General features: G+C 36.1%; 2 protein-coding genes across 2 annotated transcripts; one reads left to right on the forward strand and one right to left on the reverse strand.

Moving 5' to 3' along the window:
* The first annotated feature begins 5,691 nt into the window (after window positions 1-5,691).
* Window positions 5,692-7,290, forward strand: htr1ab (5-hydroxytryptamine (serotonin) receptor 1A b). The gene has a single exon (XM_052104591.1). It carries the CDS (start codon window positions 5,752-5,754, stop codon window positions 7,012-7,014), a length of 1,263 nt encoding a protein of 420 aa, XP_051960551.1. The 5' UTR covers window positions 5,692-5,751; the 3' UTR covers window positions 7,015-7,290.
* A 7,609-nt stretch (window positions 7,291-14,899) lies between these two features.
* LOC127627901 (uncharacterized) lies at window positions 14,900-19,220 on the reverse strand. The gene is made up of 2 exons (XM_052104507.1): window positions 19,090-19,220; window positions 14,900-17,276 (listed from the first exon to the last, which is right to left on the reverse strand). Exon 2 carries the CDS (start codon window positions 17,148-17,150, stop codon window positions 16,476-16,478), a length of 675 nt encoding a protein of 224 aa, XP_051960467.1. The 5' UTR covers window positions 17,151-17,276; window positions 19,090-19,220; the 3' UTR covers window positions 14,900-16,475.
* Window positions 19,221-19,658: the final 438 nt, after the last annotated feature.

Here is a 19,658-nt window from a genome sequence, read left to right on the forward strand (position 1 = left end):
CAACGGTAGCCTACTAAATCTCTGTCATCTCATCATGATTATATAGTAGAATCAGCACAAACCCAGTAAGAGCATGAGATTCGGGACTGACATTCAAGGCCACTGCCAAAGCAACATGAAATAATTATTCATATGACACAGCAGCAAACGTTCTCAAACACGTTTACTGTGTAGAAGAAGCCATTAAAACTATTGAACAACATGGAATAATTCAGGTTCAAGTTTAGCACAATCGATAGCATTTGTAGCACATACACATATTTTGACTCGTCCCTCCTTTTCTTAATAAATTAAAAATCGAGGTTTTAGTGAGGCACTTACAATGTAATTGAATGGGACCAATTTTTGGAGGGTTTAAAGGCAGAAATGTGAAGCTTGGCCGAGCCTATAATTTTATAATAACTCTTATATTAACTCTTCCATTAAAACTTGTGTATAATTTGAGCTGTTAAGTTGCTAAAATTGTAGTTTTGCTGCAGACTGCAGGCCTATGCTGATTGTAGGGTTTAAAGTGTTACATTGGCATGGCAACAAAGTTGGAAAATTGTATCTAACTTTAAAAGGTAGTAAGCAATTTTCACATTAAAATTATGTTAACACACATATTATTTACATCTTGTGGCTATACTCCTGAAAAAGAGTTTTTTAACATTTAATGATTAGGCCCATTCACTTCTGTGTGCCTCACTAGAACCCACTTTTTTGCAAAAGAAGTGTCAAGTCAAAATAATTTTTGTGGTAATCAGCATTATGCCACCAATGCTGTCGATTGAGCTTAACTTGAATTAAACCAGGAAAAAAATGTATTCTACACTATTAGCACATTACAACTTTTAGACAAAGCTCAAAGTACAGTAATAGCAAAAGAAATAGAGGCAACTTATTAAAGTTTGCAATGGTATTATTGCTTTTTCCTCCACGCCATTATAATACTGACAAGTGTAGGTGGATGGATGTAAAGTAAACTCAATATCGATGGATTGCACAAACCCTGTAAAACCTCAACCACAAGCAAACGCATACATGTGGGTTCCACAGGAAGAAAGAACACCTTTATAATATTTCATCATATTAAAAACTACATTTGCAATAAAAGAATGAGGCACTTAATGAGATGTCCGCCATCAACAACATTTATTGTCCAGCAAAAACACACAAAGTGAGATCCAACCCTTCAAACGTCAGAGGAGGAGGAAGTAGCAGAAACCACAGAAAATGATGAATGCTATAGTACCCAGTGCAGGGAGTAGATGGAGATGTTGACAAAGTCAATGTCGAATGGCCACCCCCACATGTCCCCCAAGTCCATCGCATCATGTTAATGTGCTCTGTGGGGAAACTGGCAGCGACTAGCAGGGCTTCCATATCTCTGAAACCCTGAAATAACAAATAGATTGGAATAAGTGTGCAACATCAACTTGTAATTAAACATATTTGTAACGTCTTGCAAATTTTAGGCTTGACAGAGTGTGTCTGAGTAAATTATATATGACAAGATAACTAAACCCCAAAAATGCAGACGTGCTTTGGACAATTGGGCAGGGGCCATTTGGAAGAGTTGGCCTATTGAAAGGTCTCATGTTTCACCAGTACACTTTTGGGAACCAAGTTTTTGTAGTTTGATTGAGCTCTAAAACAAAAGGTTCACCATGTGACTAGATATTTGTTGGATAAGGTTTATCCAGACAAACAAAAAACAAATGGAGTGTGATGGTCCACTGAGAGAAGATGTGGAACTTATCCACTCAACTTCCTGGAAGAGCATATGGGATATGAGGGTTCTACAGAGGGGTCGGGGAATGTTGCTTGGATGATTTTTAGCCAGTGTTCTCAAATAGGGCTCATAGAACACATGTTAAATAAGACCACCATTTCCACATGGTTGACAATAGGCGTTTTGTATAAATTGGGAAAATATCAGGATATCAATTAACAATATATATATATATTGTTAATCGATATCCTGATATTTTCCCAATATATATATATATATATTATATATTGTTAATTGATATCCTGATATTTTCCCAATTTATACAAAACGCCTATTGTCAACCATGTGGAAATGGTGGTCTTATTTAACATGTGTTCTATGAGCCCTATCCTACTCCATACCTGGCTAACTCCAACATTCAAATGCCACACATTGCGTGTGGCTGCAGCCTCCCCAGATGTTATTTCTAACCAATATTATGCCAAACGCCTTCGGTTTATTGTCTCAGTTAAACATTTTCGAATACAAAAATTATGTCCTACCGTTAAAGCAGAAGCCATTTCAAGTAGTTATTTGTTGGGCTAAAGGGCTAAAAACGACAGATTAATGGCACGGTTCAGTCTCTCCTGCTACGGAGGCCGCAAAGGGACTAAAGTATCGGAGCAGAAGTACCACTACTGTGCGCACAAAATAACGTATTCATTCATCCAGTCAGTCATGTAATTTCACCTCACAACCCCAACCACACGAATGCACAACAAAAATTATGTTTTGGAGAGGGGTAGCTGGCTTGCACTGTGCGTGGGGTGGGTTGAATAATGAGATGGGTTTGGGCTAAAATATTTCGTTTTAATCAGCAGCAGACGTTACAGCAGGTGGCAGCAGTAGCAAAACAATTTTCAACTCGGCGGGTGTCGCTGACTGCGGTGCTGAGCCGTATGAAAGCACAGGCAATGTTCATTTCGTGGGTAAAAAGTTTATTTCTGAAGAAAAAGTTTACTTTTAAAGAATTAAATAAAGCCATTTAATGTTGGAACATTAAAGTAATATTCTGGGTTCAGTTCAAGCAGTGGTGTAGTTGTTTTATATGTGTAGGCCTACTATTTTGTGCTTTTCTGTGTTTAGTGAAATTATTTGATATCACGAGAAAAAGGCACCTCCGACAGCATTAAATAAGCAAAAAAAGGAGAATAAAATAAAATACATTTTATTTAGCCTAATTAAGCGACACAGCATCTGCGAAGAGCATCAAAACTAGCACTTGTGCAAAAGCATGCAGTATTTTCAAGTATTTCAGTTTAATTGCACAAGTTAAATTTAAATGTATATATTTACTTTTGGCTGGGAAATACATTTACAGCGCAAATTATGGTTACTCCAGGGTTGTGCATGAGCATTAGATGCTGGAAAATTCCAGCATCTACGGAAAATATGATTGGTTAGCTAATATAAAATAGAGTCTAAAATTAACGTTCTGATTGGTTGATCAGCTTAGTCGGAGTGTCTGTCTTGCCAGTGACATCAGTTGCGCTCCAGCAGTTAGTGCGCGTTTAGAGAGAATCTCTGTACACTTTTAAAACACACACACAATTCACTCACTAAAAAGCCTACCCGTTGTTATGGCGGCCATATCATCACTTATTGTAGGTGGGCATACGCAAAATCCTAAGAAAGTTAGGTGGGCATATGGCATATACCTGCGTATGATCTAGACGACACTACTGGATACAAGTTAAGCTCAATGGACATAATATCGATTATTACACAAATTAATTTGGACTTCCTTTTCTTTAAATGCTACAAAATATGGGTTATGGAGAGGCACCTACAATGGAAGTGAACGGGGCCAATCTGTAAACATTCAAATACACCCTGTTTAAAAATTATAGCCAAAAGACATGAACAATAATCATGTTAACATGATTTTAGTGCGACTACATCATGTACTAATCTTTTCTGTGTAAAGATAAAACCAAATTTACAACTTCTTTGCCATTACTATTTGATGTCAACAAACAATAAGGGTGCTTTCACACTAGCACTTTTGGTGCACACCTGGGGTCGGATGACATCAAAGTTCAGTTCATTTGTATAGACTAATGTGAAAGCTGTTTTCCGAACTCGGGGGTGCCCCCACGAACTGCACTCGGGTCCCCTTGAAAAGGTGGTCTGGGGTACAGTTCATATCAGCAGCGAACCATACCAGATTTCACATAAACACAAATCTCGGACGTGAACCTCTTGTGATGGTGTTAATTTGCTTATTTGCAGACACCAGATCAAAATAATTATGGTATAATGCATTACTCACTCCTGCTTGTGTCCAATACACCACCTACAGAGATCTCTTGCAACACAGCCGCAGGATCACGGCAGACAAACACTAATTTTCATCACATCATTGCACATTCAATGCATCTGTGGGAGACAAACACAAGTGTTGTTCTATGGCAAGTTTTCATTGTATCATCCAAAGAGACAAACTTTAATACTTAACACAGTGACGTCCTGGGCTGGATTGGTAATCTGGCATACCAGGCATTTTCCCGGTGGTTTGACACACTTTGGGGCTGATCAGGGGAGGACTGGCCATCGGGAGAACCGGGCGGGCCGCTGGGCCAGCCACAAAATGGACCGAATGGGCCGTGGTAAGCTGAAATGAGCCACAGCATTATGCAGAACGGGCCACAAAACTGCACCACGATTTGCCGAAGGGGCAGCGATTACAAACTCCCCCTACAACTTTTGGGCCAGTTTCTATGTAAAATCCTGGGCTGATTTCTCATCCAAATCCACCCCTGGTGATGTCAGTGCTGTTTTGAGCACAAACTGCTTAACAAATTGCTCATTCACATATCTGAGCTATTTTAAATGATTGGTGTAGGAAACTGTCATTAGGTGGATGTCTTTGACCATTTTGATGTGTTCACAGCTGCAGTGTACAATGATATGGTATGTGTTGTGCACCTTCATTGTGCTTTGGACTATGTACAGTATGTGCATTTTTTGGCTCATATCACCATGAATTGCTTATGAACCAGTCATAATAGGATTCAAGCTTTGCAAAGGAACTGACATTGAAGGATGGGGCAGTTAAAAATCCTATCATAAGGAGGTGTTTGGGCCAAAACTGAGCGTTTCATACAGAGGGCCATAGACAGGGTGGAAAATGATCATACTATATGTTACTAAATTATGACTGTATAGGTGCAAAAAATAAAATGATCTCGCATTATCAGTGGACCACAGGGAAGACAATACAACTATATACAGTATTGTGCAGAAGTTTTAGGCACTTATGAAACATGTTGCACAGTAAGGATGTCTTCAAAAATAATGCCATAAAGAGTTTTTATTTATCCAATAATGTCATACAAAGTCCATAAAAAATAGCTAAATCAATATTAAGTGTGATTAAATGTGACCACATTTACCTTCAAGACAGCACCAATTTTCCTAGGTACCACTGGACAAAGTTTTTCTTGGTTGTTGACAGATAGCATGTTCAAAGCTTCTTGGAGAATTCAGCGCATTCCTTCTATCTATTTTGGCTAGATTTGTCTTAAATGCTTCTGTCTGTTCATGTAATCCCGGACTGACTCAGTTTTCAGAGGGGAGTCTGAGGGGGCCATGCCATCAATTGCAGGGCTCCCTGTTCTTCTATTCTATTTGCAAAGGAACGTTTGGGAGTCTAAAATGTATATTTCCTATTGACACACTAAAGCTGAAGATATAAATAGCCATCTTAAGACAAAGGTTTGTGTGAAACATCTTATATATGTTGTATATATATAGACTTTGTCATGACCCCTTTAATAAATTAAAATATTAGGACTTTTACCTATCAAAATGTATATCAGGGGAAGTTTTTGCTGTCAACATACACCTGCATAGTAAGTAACTGACGTCTGGTACACTGCTCATATAAATGGACCCGCCTCATAAGAAGTCGTCAGTAACAATGTTGATAGTTGGCATCGAACTGAATTGTGTGAGCTCCCCTGAATGGAGTAGAGTGGCTCATTGAGGCTTACTTCATGGCTAATTTTACGCTTTACCACGACATGGAAGAAAACAACGACACATTATTTCAGAATGACAGTGGTTTAGATCCCCAACTCGACAATGTGACTTTACCTGTGAAAGTTTCACTGAGTTATCAGATATCCACGTCTTTGATGATCGGCGCGCTCATTCTATTTTCCGTGTTTGGAAACGCGTGTGTTGTGGCGGCTATAGCTTTGGAGAGATCGCTCCAGAATGTGGCAAACTACCTGATCGGATCACTCGCCGTGACGGACCTCATGGTGTCGGTTCTTGTGTTGCCAATGGCGGCTCTTTACCAAGTTTTAGACAAGTGGACACTCGGACAGGTAACTTGTGATATGTTTATTTCTTTAGATATTTTATGTTGCACATCTTCCATTCTGCACCTGTGCGCTATAGCGTTGGACAGATACTGGGCTATCACTAACCCAATAGACTACATGACGAAAAGGACATTAAAACGCGCCGCTCTTTTGATTACCGTTACCTGGCTGGTCGGCTTTTCGATATCAATCCCCCCCATGCTGATCATGAAATCGCAGCCCAAGAGTAAGGCTGAAGACATGGCCAATCCCGAAGCTTGTATGATCAGCCACGACCCTTGGTACACTATTTATTCCACCTTTTGCGCATTTTACATACCTCTCATTCTCATGTTAATCTTATATGGACGCATATTCAAGGCGGCAAGATTTCGCATTCGCAAAACTGTTCGCAAAACGGAGAAAAGGAAGGTGAAATGTTTGACCGTGTCACCTGGTCTTCTTAAGAGAGCAAACGGAGAGCTGGGCAAAAACTGGAAAAGCGCAGTGGAACCCAAGCCCGCCACCTGCGTAAACGGCGCGATTAAGCACGCGGAGGACGGCGAGTCTCTGGAGATCATCGAGGTTCACAATAATTCCAAAAACAACCTTCCTTTGCCCAACAGGCCAAGCTCTGTGCCTCTCTTCGAGAACAAACATGAGAAGAACACCGAGGCGAAAAGGAAGCTCGCCTTGGCACGGGAGCGCAAGACAGTGAAGACTCTGGGTATAATTATGGGCACTTTCATTTTGTGTTGGTTGCCATTCTTCATCAAAGCACTGGTGATGCCTTTTTGTCCGTCTTGTTATATGCCTTTATGGCTCATAGATGTTATTAACTGGCTTGGCTATTCAAACTCTCTTCTGAATCCCATAATTTACGCATACTTCAACAAAGACTTCCAGAGCGCGTTCAAGAAAATCATTAAATGCCATTTTTGCAGACCATAAACATAAATGATTGTTTTCAGTTTTAACTGTCAAAAACGTGTTTAACCAGCATTAATTGCTCGTAAAAAATACAGTGGTATTCTGAAATTCTTTGAATGCACTGAAAACTTCATCTGTAGTACCATTATAAATATAAAGGATTTACACTGATTCATTTATCTCTTTTATCAGATGTACATGATTATAATATGCTCATATCAGGTTTACATAATATGTACAGAAAACATATTTATCTCATGTCCATGTTAAAGATGTCCATGATGTCTAATAAAATGCTTCCACTATAAATTTTCTTTGCATCCTTTTCCTTCCAGTTACTTGTTATTGAAGCAAAATAATATGCAATTAATAAAAATCATTCCAAAGCACAGACAGATAAAAACATTTCATGAATGAAGACATCAAGTAATACATGAAGCTTAGAAATGAGCAGAGATTAATATTTTCAATGATGGTCATTTTCTTTTAATGTTAATAAGTATCAGTAATTTAGCATGTACAATCATATTAGACATTTGTGCATATTTCATTTTTTAAATTCTTACCCCAAGGACAGATTTAATTAATTGTCAAATTTAACACAGAAATGTTGAGTGACGCTGATGAGGATACATTCATTCATAGTATTGTTCTTGGCATATATATATATATATATATATGTATAGATATGTATATATGTGTATTGTACAAAACAGTAATTTCATATGTCATTACCCTTAATTGAATTTGAGACAATTTAATCTATTTCATTCAAATTAAAACAGTTTAATTGAACAACATAATTTAGTTGGATTAGGTCAAATTAATGTAATATAGTTGGTTTAACTCAACTTTACTAGATTCACCTAACTTAATGTTTTTTATGTCGGTCCAACTTAATTATTTACTATGGTTTATTTGATTAATTGTCTCATACTGGTCAAAATTGGAAATTTTTTTTTAAATAAATAAAAAAGAAATAATAATTAATTGTTAGTATATGCCATGTTAGCAACTGTAAGGACAGTGAAACTGTTGCACTGCTCAGCAGTATTCTAATCAAACATCACTTAAAAATGCAAGTCCATCCTCAACTAAAGCACAAGCATCAGTCTTCACCACAATGATAACCTCACAAACACCAGCCAAACAAACACTACCTTTTAAAAAAAATTATAAAACAGAACAGTAAACATGAACAAAATTCATCCTGTTCTTGTCTTGCTCAAAAAGGCATAACTAACATTTAGTTTCAACATTTGTTCACACCATCTAGTCCCTGCAAAGCATGCTGTTAAATGGAAATCCCATGGCCAGTTTCATCAATGCTACAAAATATTCATGTAGACCTCACAAAAATGGATTAAGTTAACTTTCATTTTACAAATATAATGTAATGAATTTAAGTTAAGGCAAAATGTTCTACAAATGTGTTGCTTTATTTAATTTAATTAAGTGAACAACCTGCAAAAATCCCTTTTTTTTTTTATACATGTAAATAATGCGATCCAAAGTGCATTTGAACAGTGGTGAAATACTTTCTTATGATATGTTACATTCATACGAGCAGACAGAGAAGTACGTTTGAAAAAAGTTTGGAGCAGAAGAAATAGAAATAAACCTTGCGTAAACTGTCAGCTTTACGCTAAGCTAAAATGCTATTTCTAGCCATTTTACATATACATGATACCAGGTGAGATCATATTTTTTTATCAAGAAAATTCACGTTCGATCATAATTTCATTTTTCTAGAAAGACCTTATATTAGGGCAAAAAGAGTATTCTTGATCATTTTTGTATTGTTTTCCTGTAAAAATATCTAACAATCCTTAAAACAAAATAAATTGTATTAATCTTGTTTTAGAAACAACACTGCAGAAGATATTTAGGTTTTTCAGAGAATTAATTTTTAACGTGTATTTTGTCTTATTGTACTGGAAGAGTTTTTATAGTCAAATCAAGTGAAAAAATCTACCAGTGCTGAAGAAGTAATCCAAAGTATTTAGAATAAATTACTTACCTTGAGTAATCCAACGGAATACGTTACAAATTACATTTTACAGCATGTATTCTGTAATCTGTAGTGGAATACATTTCAAAAGTAACCCTCCCAACCCTGCAGGTATATTTGTAATGTGTGACTCTTAGTCTATCATTTAAATATCTCTTTATAATGTTGCTCTTTGCCAAACACTCTAAAACCAATTAAATCTGACTTGTGCCTTCATCCCCTGTGTAAACCCTGTATGAAACAATGGATACAAAGGAGCAATGGAGAGGGTTTTCAGGGCAAAAGACCCTCTTCACAAGTCCCTTTATAAAATGTTTTCACAACAAACTCTCAACATAAACAACATAAATCTCGTTTTATTTCTGTAATGACAGAACTTTTTTTTTAAGACTTTTACACGATTTAAAATGTGCTATTGCAAATTAATTATATTAAAAGGTCCCAAACTGTCACTGTTTATGTCAGAACATGAATTCATATTCAAATTGCTTGTTCTTTTAATGCATAACTCATAAGCACAATCTGAAAATGTGGGTATGAATAAATTGTTTGAGCAGAAAAAAGGGTGGGATAGGAGGAAAGTTCAAAATGCGTTGTTATCCTTAAAATGAGAGATAACAAATAAACTAGTACAACATTATTACATTCAACTGGTTATATTATCTCCTTTGGCTTTATTTTTTCTATCATTGCTGAAAAGAAAAATGTGAAAAGTCATTAAAATAAACAATTGTGAAACGTTTTGATTTGTGTATTCATATTCACAATTGGCATTTTTGCACTGGGATCATAGTCTTGAATTCAGAAGTTTCTACAGTCACCCTGCAGTCCAGTTGTGTATGAGTCACTAAAAGCCACTCAACAGAGCAGACACAGTGATGCTGGTCACCATAGCGACACTCAGATGTTTCAAACTCTGGGTTTGAGGGGCAATTATCTGATCAAAGGCCTAGGACAATACACAGGGCCCACGTGCACACCCACAGCTGGCATGATTTAGCGACCTGAGGATCCACAGCTATTTATTACAGATGAGAAATCTCCAGAATCTTGCAGAAAACCATTGTTATTTGCTCAATAAACACTGACGACAACAAACATTGTTGATGTCCATAATTGTCTGTTTTTGGGTTATAGCTGTGTCAGTACAGACTGTTTGAGTTTGGATAACAAACAAAACATTAAAGGAATAGTACACCCTCATGTTGATTCAGACATGTGCGATTTTGTCCTTTCACGTAACACAAAAGGAAATTTTAGGCAGAATGTTTGCCTTAGTCTCCTATGGAAATCACATTGGGGAAAAATAGTGCTTTGGTGAGTCATAATGTTTAGATAAAGTCATAATAATGAGATTAAAAATCATAATAATGTGATAAAAACTCCCGTAATAATGAGATAAAATATTATCTTATAAAGATTATAAGATAAAAAGGTCAAACGTATGAGATAAATTCATAGATACTAGGTCATAATTGTTTAGATAGACAAAAAAAGTAATAATAATGAGATTAATAGTCATTATTATAAGATTAACAGTCATAATAATTAAATAAAAGTCAAATTTAAAGTCAAAATTATGAGATAAAAAGGTCGAAATTATGAGATAAAAAAAGTCATAAGTATTAGATACTAAGTTATACATTTTTAGATGAGATGAAGTCATAATTTTGAGATAAAATGGTAACACTTTACAAAAAGGTTCCATTAATTAACATTAGTTAATGCATTAGGTATCCTGAACTAACAATGAACAATACAATTTTATACAGCACTTACTAATCTTTAAGTTTATAGAAATCAATTGTAAATTGTTTGTTCGTGTTAGTTCACAGTACATAACTAATGTTAACATACACACATTTTGATTTAAAAAATGTATTACTATATCTTGAAATTAAAATGAACCAAGATGAATAAATGCTGCAAAATTGTTCATTGTTAGTTCATATTATCTAATGTTGTTAAATAATGTTGTTGTTAAATAATGTTGAACATTTTTTAAGCTTGTTGTCAAGGGTTCCCGTTAAAGCAATAATTTTGAGATAAATTAATAATTACTAGATATTAAAGTTATAATTTTGAGATATTAAGTCATATGTATGACATAAAAAGTCATAATTATGGGATAGAAAGTAAACAATTCTGAGATAAAAAAAAAAGTCACAAGTATGAGGTACTGTCATAATCATGTGATATTAAGTCATATTTATTATATAAAAGTACTAATTTGAGATATAAAAACATTTTTTGAGATTCTATGCCATAATTTCGAAATAAATTCATAATTTGAGATAAAATGGTAACACTTTACAAAAAGGTTTCATTCATTAATGTTAGTTAAAGCATTAGGTATCCTGAACTAACAATAAACAATATAATTTTATAAAGCACTTATTATTCTCTGTTCATTTTATTTAAAAATAAAATAAAAAAATAATTATTTGTTCACATTAGTTCATAGTGCATTAACTAATGTTAACATTTACTAATTTTGATTTCAAAATTATATTACTATAGCTTGAAATTAACATTAACCAGATTATTAAATGCTGTAAAATGATTGCTCATTGTTAGTTCATGTTAATTAATGATATACAACTGTTAGTTCCAGTCCTCGAATCTGATTGGACAAGAGACATTCCATGGGCACTGATGGTCTCACACCATCAGTACTCGGATGCTTCACTGTGTGTATCACTTCACTCGTGTTCCTGCCATTCTAAACTTAAGTGTAAGAGCAGTGCAGATGTGTTAAGAGCTATCTGTCTTTTTACATTCAATTTTGTGACATTACATATATTAGCCAGCAGCTAGAGTCAAAATACAATTTTTGTGTGAAATATGAGCCAGTTGGTGACGTGAAGTGAGTCAACCTCAGTCAGTGTTTACATTCAACAGCAGTACAGGATTGTTCGGATTACTACTACACTACTAAAGCAAGGAAATAGTTTTAAGCAGCTTTAAATTAAATTCAGGGTTAAGGCTCATCACAGCTGAGAGACACAACAGACTGATTAATTATACAAACTCAAGGCACTTACCTCTTACTGGAGTTTCCACATCTGAGAGGACAAAATGGTGGTGGAGATTGCAGTTTCTGTAGTGAAAGACTCTTGCTACCATGAAATAGGGAGGAATACCTCCCGCTTGGATAGCTTTTTTTCCACTGAAAATTTGTTATGAATTTCACCAAAATGATATTATCTTCAGAAAGCTGACTAACAGACAACAGCATCATCAACAGGTGATCGCACACGCTCTCTCTCTCTCTCTCTCTCTCTCTCTCTCTCTCTCTCTCTCTCTCTCTCTCTCTCTCTCTCTCTCTCTCTATTCAATTCATGCCTTGAACTACCATGTTCTTTTCTACTTTTGAGGAAATGCAGTATGAGTTTCCACATATGCGGCATCATGTTTATCAGGGAGCTGACGTGCGAAAAATGAACAGATTTTTAAATGTGGCATATCAAACAAAACTAGAGACTACTCTTTAAAACCAAACAGGTTTCAATGAAAAAACGTAGATATTTCTTACCAGAGGCACTTTTGTTGGTGCTGCGTCCATAGGAATGATTCAAGGAAATCGTTGTCATCCAACCTCCATCAAAAAAGTAATCCATTCAGCTCCAGGGTGTTAATAAAGGCTTCTGAAGTGAAGCGATGCATTTTTGTAAGACAAATATCCATATTTATAACTTTATATCACTGGCTTCCAGTAACAGCCATCCACACATTCCCAAGAGAGTCAAGTTCCGGCGTATGACATAGGTGTAGTGTAAGCTCCGTTGAGAAGTGACTAATGTGGAAGTGCGCGTTGTTTACAGCAAAGGAATATGGCGAAAAGAAGTGAGTTGTTTTAGCTATACTGTAGATTTGTATTAGTCTTAAAATGGTGCATTCGTGCATCTATCCAGTCATTCCAATCATCCATTCATGGCATCAAACTCTCTTGGCCTCTGTTGGCATTACCTCGCATTTCCTGTATGAGCACCACCACATCTCCCGTACTCTCAATCTACCAGATTCTTTTGTTTGTGCCGCTGCTGCAGCCTCCTCCATCTCCCAGAGTTCCTGGTTGTATACTCTGGTTCAAACAAATAGGGCTGGGCAAAAAACTAAATCTCCTCTTATTTTTCTTTAAAAATCCTCGTTGTTGTCTTCTGTTTTGTTTTCCTCTGCGCTTCCACATTCGTCACTTCTCAACGGAGCTGTTGTCTCTCTTGTGATCACGCGGATGGCCGTTACCGGAAGCCAGTGATTATAGTTTATAAAGTTATAATTATGGATATTTTTCTTACCAAAATGCATCGTTTCACTTCAGAAGGCCTTTATTAACCCCCAGGAGCCATATGGATTTACTTTTTGATGAATGGATGTGCTTTTTTGGGCTTCAAAATCTAAGGTACCATTCACTCTCATTATTAAGTATGGAAGAGCCAGGATAGTTTTTTATATAACTCCGATTGTGTTTGGCTTAAAGAAGAATGCCATATACACCTAAAATGGCTTGAGGGTGAGTAAATTATGGGATCATTTTTATTTTTGGGTGAACTAACCCTTTAAAGTTTTTGCCATGGTTTAGCCCCAAACCTCTAGTTGAAGTATGTCTGTTGAAATAAAGTATGTTGCACTATATGGTGGGCTGAAGATCAAGCACTGATGATGAAACATCCTGATATCAAATGCATTTTACAGATGATAAATGGGTGTGTGGAGGTGTCATTGGATTGTAGATTAAAGGTTGCAAATGCAAAAGAAGTGTAATACTGTATACAATTGTATGAAATGGCAGCAATTTTCAGTACTGCAGGTGGTAATTGAATAACTGAAAACAGTTGTTGACATTAAAGCAGTGTGTCAGATGATATTTACTATTCAGGCTTTTGATATGAGGCTTTCAATTAGCTCTGATTATTGTGTTGCAAAGAGATCTGTATGAGTATTTTTCAGTCTTTCAAAGCAAGAATAATCAGAGGCAGATGCACAATCAAAAGAAGAGATTCTGGAAAAGTCCAACATAATCCTGCCAACTGAACACTGATTTACGTGTAGCCTTTTTAACTGCAGGCAATATACTAAGGTTTAATACAAGTCAAAAACACAGCTCAACCCAAAGATATGCACTATCTACAACCTTACCCCATTCCAGAAGAACTGGTACAACCAAACTAAAATGTCCTTCCTTTTTGGTCTTATGCACGCTATCCTCAATTGTCAAACAGAGACCTAAAATAAAACAACAACAGCAAATGTGTTCTGTGGTTCAAAATTACAGCTTGAGCGTATGTCAATGAAAGCTGCCCCAGGGGTGGCAGGTGCCAATAACCCAACTCTTGTTAAAGTGATATGAAAGGATATATTTTAAACACACTTCATTTAAAATCAACTGAGAACAAAATGTGGCCACGCATATGCGGTTTCAAACAATTGTATTTTGTTCTTTTTTATTATTTGGGGGATTTTTGCCATATTTAAGTCTAAAGAATGTGAGGAAAAAGGTGTAATAGACAAGACGTTTGCTTTTTACTACAACATTTATACTGTTAATCTTACACAATTTCATCAAAACAGGCTATCGAGTTTAAAGAACAAATGAACAGCGTGGTGTAAAATCAGACACTCACAGTCATACAGTATACAATATTTCCTGAGACGTGAAGATTTAAGCTTATTTCCTAAATAGGAATTGCACCTGTCACCTCAATATTCAAACTCACCATCCAGAACAACATTAATTTGACAGATTCCTAATTGAAAGTGAAATCAACCATAAAAAGTGTGTCAGTGTTGAATAAGGCATAAGGATAACAAATTAGGGTTACTTGTGGAAGTAAATAACCCAGCGGTATTCTCAAATACTTACACGAATGAGGCTTAGAAGAAGTATTGCTTTTATTTTGATAAACATTGAACTCATGAAAACAAACATTAAATAACATGTCCTTTACCACTGGACAATCAGATAAATTATTTTTGTAATGCTCTAACCTTTGATTGCTTTGCTGTATCAACACAAAATGTTACAAAGTTACATTACATGTGTCATGATTGGGAACAAAACGAAGAGAGAGCAATAAGCCTTTAACTTTTGGCATGCTACTGAAACAGGGAGTCTTTAAAAACACCTTAAGAGATTAAAGGGTTCAACTCAATGACTTTAATACATCAAAAGTTATGGAGAATTGTTTTATTATTATTATTCATTAAGTTCATTTTATTTATTTTTTATTTTTTTTGGGCTGCAAATGAACAGAGTATAACAAATAGTAAAAACAAAATAAAATATAAACACAACAACAACCAAATAATAATATTCACATTGAAATGTTACAAAATATCCTGATTAATGCACCAAACCATGGTAAGTTTTAAATTCATGAAAAGGTCTTGAACTTTTCATCCACGATTATCATGTGTACCACCTGCAGCTACATTACAAAGCTAAATTATACATTAAGTGAGTCATCAATTATTCAAATATATCTTTTGGCTTTAGAATGTTCACATACATTTTGGAGATAACAAAATGCTCTGTTGCAGTGTATTGCCACTTTATACAGTTCCTGTAGCTCAACTGGTGAAGCGTGGCGCTAGCAATGCCAAGGTCATGGGTTCAATTCTTTGGGAATTCACATACTGATTCAATGTACAGTACACCCTGAATGCAAGTCGCTTTGTATGAAAGAAACTGCCATATTAATACATGTAAATGTTCGCATCAAGGCGTTTTGTGGAATTGTTCATTCACTCATATATTCAGAATATAAGTTCTTCTCTTAGAGCTAATTAAAATAAAAGCAACACATTTCCACATATTTTCATGTATGATTCTACACAGTATTACAGCATATACATAATTCATATTTTGTATTTTGGGAGGGGGTGGTAGTTGTTAAGGCAGTGAGACAGAAAGGAATGTTGAAATCCTAAGAGGCAGAAAGAAACAAAGCAATGGATAGTGTCCTCAGGAAATCCCACCCTTTAAAGGAAATGACTAAGTCAGTGTGATTCAGGACAAACAGAGAAATATGTTATAAAAACATTTATGTTGCTTCTTCCTAACATAGGAAAGCATAACATAAGAAAGACATTTTAAGTTATTTTTAAATGTAAAACATTTTAAATGATAATTACAGGAAATATAAAAAGCAATCAAACATAATATATTTTGAAGGGCATTATGTAAATCGCTTAGACAAAACTCTCATAAGAATTGACTGTGCATAAACAATGTCTGATCTATCTAAGACAGTACACTTTAAAGGGATTTTTCACCATAAATTGAACATTTTGTCATCATGTACTCTAAAAGTGTTTAAAGCCCATATGACTTTCTTTAATCATTGGTACGCAAAAGTAAAAACTTGAGGGGGTGAACTAACCCTTTAAACATTATGAGAATCATTATGCTTAAGTTGAAACAGCTGGAGTGAAATTTATAGTGTCTGCTTAGTCTGAAAGAATCACACTATTAAAGAGCAGAATGTTCAAACAGGATCACTTGAGTCTGACTCACACTGGATGGTCTGGAAGGCCGCAGGAAACTGATACGTGAGTACACCTCTGCATCCGAGCCTGCCCCACATGATGGGTGGGGGCTGGGTGGTGTGGTGTGGATAATGGGGAGATGCAACAGGTGTGCTGGAGGTGGAGGAGAGAGTTGGAGAGGAGGATGGATGGAAGGAGGTCGGATAACAGTTGAAGGAGAAGGAATGGTAACAGGAGAAGTGAAAACCTGTGGAGCTGCTTCAGTTAGAGGTGGTTGGCCTGGTTGCTTTAAATCATACTGAGCCATGTGGTAAAACCCAAAGTACTCCAGAGCATTCCCAGCCTGAGCAACACGGAGTCGGTGGCGCAGGAGGAGCATCCGGTAAAGTAACACCAAGATTAAGAGTCCAGCCAAGACCATCAACAGCACGGCCATGTTGAGCTCCAAGCCCCAGCAGACCTGAGGCAAAGCCGATGTCCTACAACCATGAGATGATTGATTCAAAGAAGATGATTTCCTGAAAGGCACATCATTTGTCTTCAAAATAGTCAGGTTTCTGTTGCTGTCCACCATTTGTGCTGGAGTTTGCAGAACGGTACTTTCAGTAGCCAGTTCAGTTGGCATCACTGCTGTCACTCCAGAGATACTCTTCAGCATTAGTCTGTCAACCACACCTATGAGAAGTGTCTCTGCAGAGGCAAACACAGCCTGTCATGGCTGAACATCTGTTCTGGAGAATACAGCAGTAATCCGAGGAATTGAATCAAGTACTGGCGGAGACTCCTGTTGCTCAATTAAAACAGCATTGGAAAAGAATGAACTTTTGTGTGACTGACATACATTTCTATGTTGCTAACCTGCTGAGATCAGTCTAGTGTGAGCTGGCCTTCCTGTGGAGATCTCAGGTCTAATGCAGAATGTAATCAAAGGCTTCGGTGAGCATGATGAGAATGCTGGTTAGGTTGAGGCTCAATTTAAGTCAATTCTGAGGCTGCTAAGCTGTTACTATGTGATGAAGTGTGTCATATCTGAGGACTCTTCAACATTCTGTAATCAACCTCTCTTCTGAGGCTTCATAACAGTGCTTACAGTCTTATACTTTTCTCCAATTTTACACACTTTTGCACAATTCTATGCCATTTTGTAGAATAAGAAGTGAGAGTAGTGTGCTCACACCAACATAGTCTCATGACAACTTGTACTATATAGCGAAAGTGTAAGATATTGTATGACTTGGCTTGTACAAAAAGGTATGACTTTTATTCCAACAGAGACCAACCAATCAACAATCAAAATGTTAAATCGATACAATATAGGCATCAAATTTGATAATTTTGCATGTGCATTTGTAATGGTAGACAGCTGGTAGGTAGCTGTGCAGAGCATAAACCTCACTCCCCTGACTTTAAGTGGTGCACTAGTGACTGATGCAAGAGACTGTAGCCATTAGCCTCCTTGTTAGCGTGCCTGCTTCCCATGCCTGTGACACTGATTTTAAATCCTTTTAAAACACTATCGATTAGGTTTAGGTTTTGGATTAGGAAAGAGATGTCTGTTTTGTTCACCTCTCATTTCATTTTTTTCAACACTATTGTTTAGGTTTAGGTTAGCAAGGTACGTTTTACTCAATAAAACACCCATATAATATTCACCTAAAAACCTTGTCTGATTACAACATAATTTCACTTGCTTTTGCTCCGGCTGGACACTGCAGGCAAAAGTGTAATGAAGCATGGAACTTTGGTTTGCAAAAATGTTGCTATTGTCACATACATTTCAGGAAATTAGGCTGGAGTTTTCTCTTAAAATCATGTTTAGGGTTTGGGCATTGACTTAATGATTAGGGTTAAGTTTGGGTTAGGGGTTAAACTCTTTTAATGGTTCTTTTATATTTCTCTGGGAGTAAAAGTTGTGTTTTTGCATGAGCCAACTCATACGATTTCACCATCTTATACTTACTATTACGACTTGTCATGAGACTGAGTTGGTTCAAACTGAAAAATGCAACAAGTTATTTCATTCAATAGAAAAATGGAAATTGTTTTGGGTAAATAAAAGAAAAATGTAATGGACCCTTTTCAGTCTGTGATGACCTTTTTCCTCATCATTTAGCAGGATAAATCTAGCATTTTCTTTTATTATTATTTTGTATTATAATAGTTTTTATTAAATTGATCCTTTGTGTTATATTACCCTGGCAATAATTTTATAAAAAATGATGGGGTTTCAAATACAGGCTCCTCTGAGGGATTGACAGTTAATTTGGCATCTTTCTCTCTTCTGTCTACCATAACTCAACTGTATATTTTTTTCCCTCTTTTGGAAAGGTGTGAAAACGTAATAGGCATTTTATTTTTTTCATTTGCTGTTAGAGCAATAATATTTGCCATCTCACATTCACTGCTAGAGAAATTTACCCCACATTTAAAACTCGGAAATATAAAAAGGGTCCATTGTTGATTTGAGACAATTACTACCCTTTAAAAATTCAAACACTAGATGGCTAAACACATAATGTATAGTACGCAATTTATAGTGTGTCAATTGATACATAACATCAGAGAGCAGTAAAGCAGAAAAAAAATTAATAACTTACTTTTTCCCCCAGAATAAAGTTCATGCTTCATAGAAGTATTCCCAATGAGCGTTACCACTGAGTGCTTTGCTCTAGTAATGAGGAAGGGAACTTTTCTTAGTGAAGGAAATTCATAGAATTCATAGTTCAGGAAACCATTCCACACAACTCTTGCTGGGGATTGGCTGAACTGACTATCTCTATGGTTACAGGAAACTGGCAAAGGATGTTGGTCTGCTTTGTATCGCAGAGGAATTCACATGTAAGTGGAAAGAACAAAGTTATCAATAAATGCAGGCTTGCCAACGGGGGCCCAACCCTTATTGTATGAAAGTTCTTTAGCAAAACTAATTGATAAGTAATACTGTACCATATTGTATCATCACGTCACTAAACGACCATAAACTAAGGCACTTCTTATAAAAAAATTATATTTTTTAATATCATTGTACTCTCTTTTTTTCCCTTCTGCTCTAGCTTCTGTTCTTCTCTTGTTTACTCTTAAAACTTTATGGCATTTCAAAATTCTTGGCTTTTGTATGAGACATTTTTAAGTCCTTTACTGCTAAATGATTGATTTAAATGTAGAT

The sequence above is a fragment of the Xyrauchen texanus genome, chromosome 34 (genome assembly GCF_025860055.1).
Source record: "Xyrauchen texanus isolate HMW12.3.18 chromosome 34, RBS_HiC_50CHRs, whole genome shotgun sequence".
NCBI lineage: Eukaryota > Metazoa > Chordata > Actinopteri > Cypriniformes > Catostomidae > Xyrauchen > Xyrauchen texanus.

What these genes read in the sequence shown, in the direction of transcription:
- htr1ab (XM_052104591.1), top strand. Translation starts at nt 5,752, where the DNA reads ATGGCTAATTTTACGCTTTACCACGACATGGAAGAAAACAACGACACA.
- LOC127627901 (XM_052104507.1), bottom strand. Translation starts at nt 17,150, where the DNA reads ATGCTGAAGAGTATCTCTGGAGTGACAGCAGTGATGCCAACTGAACTG.